This window comes from Meleagris gallopavo, chromosome Z (genome assembly GCF_000146605.3).
Source record: "Meleagris gallopavo isolate NT-WF06-2002-E0010 breed Aviagen turkey brand Nicholas breeding stock chromosome Z, Turkey_5.1, whole genome shotgun sequence".
NCBI classification, from domain to species: Eukaryota; Metazoa; Chordata; class Aves; order Galliformes; family Phasianidae; genus Meleagris; species Meleagris gallopavo.
Genome location: NC_015041.2, coordinates 8,651,752 through 8,657,899, shown reverse-complemented (window position 1 = coordinate 8,657,899; position 6,148 = coordinate 8,651,752). Strand labels below are relative to the sequence as shown.

Genomic DNA, 6,148 nt, shown 5'->3' with positions numbered 1-6,148 from the left:
CAACACCACACAAAGGTAAATGTCCGTCAAAATTTTACTTCAGTAAATGCATCAAAAACTCTTTAAAAAAAAAAAATCAGAGATGCTCTTCATTAACAAAGCAGACTGCTCATAGCACACAGGCAATACTGATCTGAAGTAAATCACTCTGCTCGAAACACCCAGCCGTGTTTCAGCACGTTTTAGCTGCATAATCCCCTCTACTCCTTTTTGTAGGGCAAATCAAGATGGTAACTTTCCAATTCTGACAGATACTTGCACCTCTTTTCAGTAGGTGCTCAGACTGCGCGGCAAACGCTCTTCATTAAGATAACACCCTACGAATCAACCTGACATAAACTACTAGAAATGCATCCAAGCCCGAATTTAACAAGTCTATTTTCAAAAGCTGTAACCAGAGCATGTTCAACAATAACATAAAGGAGTTGCAGAACTGTAGGGATCACTGGAAAAAAAAAAAGAAAAAAAGAATGAGGATGGAGGCTTGCATCCCTACCTAGGGATAAGAAGGTAAGACTTTACAAAGTCTTTTTTTTTTCCCACAGTTTAACAATGTATTTTAGGCTACAAAGCAACTGTGTTTGCCTTCCATTAACCATACAGTTGCATACAGTTGATTTGCGGAATCAAACTCTCTAACCCACGTAAGGTTATAAGAGCAGATACGTTCTTTATTTCAGCGCTGCGCCACACGCTGGGTGCAAGGGGGATCACTCCTCCTAGCTTGCACACCGAAGTGTGGGGTCTCGTTACATTTATAAGCCAAACCATACATATTCAACAGTGCTACCCAAGACCCATTGACATATTCATTTCTTTTCCGGGAATTCATTTACGTACTGTCCCTCTCCCCAGGGCATGCGCATTAGCTTCCAGTGGATGAAGGCTCGACGTCTTCCTCCCCATTTGATGCTCGTTCCGGGATGAAGTCAGACCTCTTCCTCGCCATGTCCTTTCGACCTTCACCTAATTCTGAGCTCTTTTCCCGCCCTGCATGCCTCAGCAATTTCTTATCCTGCTTATCTGCTTCTTCCATTATTTTCTTAGGGGCCTCTCTCCACTGACGTGAGAAAGCTCCCTGTGAGAACACGCTCGGGAAAAGCAAAATGTTAAACTAAGCAATAAATCCGTCTTGAGTTAGCAAATGGTTAAACTAAACAACAGTAAGTTGTTTAGTAATAAATTCCTCTAAGCAATGCTATTTGCGAATTCCCTTTGAGTTATCAAAACTAAAGGATGTTATGGACCCCCTACATATTGTATTCTACAGCTCACTATCTCAATTCATATTGTATTCTACAGCTCACCATCTCACAGTCACCAGAGCTACAATCAAAGATGGATCCTATCCATAAGGAGAAGACAGTAATGAGTAACGGTAGACAACTCTCTACCAACTCCAAATGGTGTTTCTTCCCTATGAACTACACTCTCTACTACTTCAGTGGCCATGAAATGCTGAACTAATCAAAATTACTTTAAGAAATGTTTGGATCAATCACATAATCAGATAATCCTGTCACAGAGTGCATGAAGAAATATCTTTCCTAAAGAAGCCTACACTAACCTAATTAGTGATTTAAAACAGTGGGTGAATAGCTGTTTTCTACCCAGCCTACAGTGACATTTATTGTCAGGTAAAAAAACTCCACTGGAAAGACAATTGCCCGATTTCTTAACAAAAGTGACTTTTCAAGCCCTTCTCTTTCAAACCTCAGGGTTTGAAAATGTGTTCCTATCTGCTGCTTCCATATTTACAAGATAATTGTTCTATTCAAAAAGAAAAAACTACTATCCTTTTGGCCTACACAATCAAACCCCCTCCCACAAACACAGACCAAATACAAAATGGATAAGCATTCTAATTCCCAAATTACAATAGTTGCAAGAAACAATCAGCAATTTTCACAAGAAAAAAAAATAGTGCAGTTAAATTTCTATTAAAAATAACACTATTTCAACAGAAGTCTTCATTTATTTCCAGGTGTTCAAATTCTTATTACACATTTGCCATTCAACTTTTTTATTTGAACATTAAAAGTACAATTGGAGGGCTCATATTTCCAGTGGTCTCTCTGCAGTAGAGATCACAGAACAAAACATAAAATACTCTACATGGTTAACAATATGACATTTAAGTTACCAGAATTACAGTTCCCAATTTTTTTTTCCAACAGATCACATCAGAATTACATAACTGGGGCATTTCCTGTAACAGAAATATCAAACTTAGTGCTGCATTTTTTTAATTTCAATATGAATATTTCTACAAAAGAGCAACATCATACGTGACAGTTTGATTTAGCAAACGCATGGTACTTTGGCTGGTTTAACTGATGTATTTTTCCATCTCTGAGCCATTGTAATTAAATTCATAAAACATGTTGCTAGTATGCCCTGCATCAGTATCACCTAATAAACGTATCTTTCTTTTGCAACTTCAGTGGGAAAGGGAGTAGTGTTTATTTTTACCTCATATTAGTCTTTTCAAACATGCACAATTTTCTTCTAGTTGTACTCTAAGTACTATTTCATCTGCAAGAAAATAATCTGTACCCAAAAATTGGAGCTTTCAAGTAAGAAGTAGTACAGCTGAAGACAACACACAACAAATCACAACCAACTATTAATTTCAAAGTAACACTGAATGTTTAAGATACAAGTCAACTATTTAGCCATCAGTCATTTGAGGTGGAAAGAATTTCCTCACAATTCATCTGAGAAACTGACTGTTTAATTTAGCTACCCTTTTTGGTAGGACATTCATGCAGATGTTAACACCAGCTCAAGTAAAATATATATATTTTAATCCATAATACAGGCAGAAATATAACTGGCAGATTGGAAAGCTATTTTTCAATACACAAGCCAAGTAAAATCAAAGTGCCTCAAATTCTATCTAGTAAAATGGGCTAAGCAGCTCTGGTAGATATCCCCACAAATACAGTAAGAGTGTTGTCTTGTAAGAACTAGGAGTAATTTATTTGAACATTTCCATCACGAATTTCCACAAGAGAACTAATCACAATATCAAAACTTTTTCACTTACTCTCTCCAAATGAATGAATTCTTCACCTTCCTGAACATAATTATCTCATGCTCTGAAATACAACTGCTGTCCAATTACTTATTACCACAGTAATCTAACTGAAGACTATGCTCCTTCCATTGTGATAATCATGTTTGTCAAGATAGCCCATGAAGGTTTTGAGGTTAAAAGATACAATCTGGTCACAAAACTTTGTATTTAAAGGAAAAAACACCTGCAAATACATACTGCAAATTAAAAAAAAAGCCTAAAACCTCTCAGAGACCTAAAGCAATTTATTTCATGCACTGATGTTAACAGGTATTTCGTTTTTGTTTTATTTGGTCCAGATGTCCCTGCATGTCATTAGCAGTTGAAGAAAGTTGTGCCCAAAAACGGTGCAGCTACAGTAAGACATCTCTTCACCTTTTATTCACCGTCACTGTAGTTCTTAAATTCATATTTCAGTAAGTTATAAAGCAGAATGAAGTACCTTACATAATATTTAAATTAAGTAATACACATTTAATATCACTAAGTTACTTTCTCTCACCCTTCATAAACCATGTGTAGTGAATTATAAACTCTGCAGCACAAGGTCTGCATATGGCACTTAGCAGAACAGGATGTCCATGCATGTCTTCAGTATAAACAATTGCATTAAGTTACTACAGAATTAAGTAGCAAATCTTGTTTACCTATATAAAATTTAAAAACACTTTTAAGTGTGGAAAAATCATGGGTGAAACAAAAAATTGTACATTCATTACATATTCTTGAAATGTCAATTCTCATGAAGTTGGTTCATCTTCTCTCTGTGAACAGAAGTCAAAAAATGAACTCTTTTCCATTTCTGCTAATGGAAAGGTTCTTCTTCACTGTAGTTTTCCTATGTGAGCTTTGATTCTTCAATGTTAATTTCTCTACTGGAGCACCCATTATCTCTTCAAGTTTTATACAAACATCACATTCTCCCTTTTTCATTCTATAACCACAACACCTACAAAGATCTCCTTAATTTGAGGCAACACCTAGTCTAACAGAATCCCCACTGGATAGAAGCTTCTCTTATCAGAATAGTAACTGGTGAATGAAGTCTGCTAGAGTCATGGATTCACTCTGTACCAGCGCTCCACTGTAAGCACCTTCTCTAAAAAGATAAAAAGTTGTGCACATGTAAGCTGCTCAAGGCAAGCCAAGTCAAATGATTTGGTCAGGCAGTGAGGACAGGGCAAGGGCATGGGGCATGATAACCTGATGTTTTGGCTGTGTGACTGTTTAACCTGTGTTACAGCCTAGTTTAAGCAGTGTTGTTTACACAATACTCTCAAACAAACAGAAGCCCTACAAAGACATATTAAATCTTGTTTTCTATAGAGTAAGTAATCGGTATGCGTTCAAGAATAAATTTAATGCAAAGTTTGAAAAGGGTACCTAAAATAATAACCACGTCTGGAGCTTTTTAAATACTGTCTTACTCTGAGGTATATGTCTATTACTGTAAAAGTTTATGCATCCTAAGATCTAGAGACCTTGAATAAAGTCTAATTGTATTCCCTATGTCAAGCAAGCTATACAAAAACTAGAACAGACGATGTGTGGATGGTGTTCTGGTGTTACTGTTTAGCATAACACTTCATGCAAATATGCAAGAAAGTCTACATATTCAGGACTGTTTACATCTGAATAAATAGGGTAAATTAGCAAATACAGTATTTAAAATTATCTACAAAAATGTGTTTTACCAGGTATTCACTGTTTGTATCAAGTTTTAAAGCTGAAAGCTGAGGGAAACAGCAAAGGATATGGAACAAAACAAAAAATTTAAACAGACATTTTTAAAATCCCCTTAGAAAACAAAATCAGTAACTATTAACTAAATTTAAAAAGCCTACAATTAGTTGGTGGCCTTGTCAGCAAACATCTTTAAACAAAAGGCCACAAACACACACAAACAGCTTTACATATGACTTGACTTGTTTACTTTACACCATCAGGTGAAAGCAACACATTTCCTTTTAGTAAAGTATACACAATTAGCCTCACTCAGAATACATGTTTAATGCACATAAAAAAATTATTCATTTTACAAATTGTTTCGCAATCCAAATATACAATAGCTTGGAAAACAATATTTTAGAAAACAAAAGCCAATGTAAAAAGACTGCTTGAAACAACTAACATGATAAAGATTTCTGTATGACTCTGTCTTTACAATTTTCTTACTGCATCATCAATATCAGAAATCTGTTCCTTCAGCTGGTTCCACTGCTCTGGATTTAAAGAAATACCTGAAATGCATGAAAAACAAATATTTAGTACAAAAATAAAACTATAGTTCAGTATCTTGTATACTTACAATCCAGACTGATTTCATACACAAAGCCTACATCACAACTATTAATGCTTGAGATACATCAAATTTAGTAACAGACTTAAATTCATGGTTAAACTACTCACTTGGAATACCTCAGTTTAGAAATTGCCTATCTCGAGAGAAGTTTACCTTACAAAGTAAACAGGCAACAACATAAATTCATTCACATGCTCCATAATCACGGGAAGAGAAACAGAGCTCTGGTTCTGATAGGAGGCAGCACAAAAGCCCTGTGTGAGATGTAGGAAACCAACTGTATATTTCTGTTTGCTGCTAAAAGCCCACCTCTGTGGATGGAACTTCATGTATTTATGATGTAACATGATTCTGGTTGGTTATTTTTTCTCCTTTTTTCTTAATGCACTCACAACTCAACACAGAAGTGTTCTTGCTTAGCTGCCTTTTTGCTCTTGTTCTTCAATTTAAGATCACTATAAATGCTTATGACATTCAACTAATGATTAGTCCCCATCAATCCATCTCCTCAGTTCTGAACATTTACTTGTTCAAGCTACAGACCACATTTCCATTGTGCTTTACTCTCCTCACTCTTTCCCTACAATCTCTAAGCCAACTCTAAGCAAGTAGAGACTCACAGGCCTATCTCACTCTCTGCAGCAAGGCTCTTCTACCATTTACCCGCTCTCTACCCCTCAGTGTTCAATTCATTGCCTTCCTCCTGTACATACAGCAGGACCTGAAAACAGATGAAACTATGAATTCCATCTCTGGGGAGCATCACT

The 6,148-nt window shown here is 36.1% G+C and overlaps 1 protein-coding gene across 3 annotated transcripts in view; it reads right to left on the bottom strand.

Moving 5' to 3' along the window:
* Positions 1–650: 650 nt before the first annotated feature.
* The window catches only part of SUB1 (SUB1 regulator of transcription), a 20,730-nt gene continuing 15,232 nt past the window's right edge, over positions 651–6,148 (bottom strand). For 2 of the 3 annotated variants that reach the window (XM_010725306.3, XM_003213399.4), the window contains exon 5: positions 5,065–5,319. In XM_010725306.3, the coding sequence (XP_010723608.1) occupies positions 5,240–5,319 (80 nt within the window). In that variant the 3' untranslated portion in view covers positions 5,065–5,239. Of the gene's footprint in view, positions 3,844–5,064; positions 5,320–6,148 lie in introns of those variants that run through there. The other variant, XM_010725305.3, reaches the window with a different exon arrangement.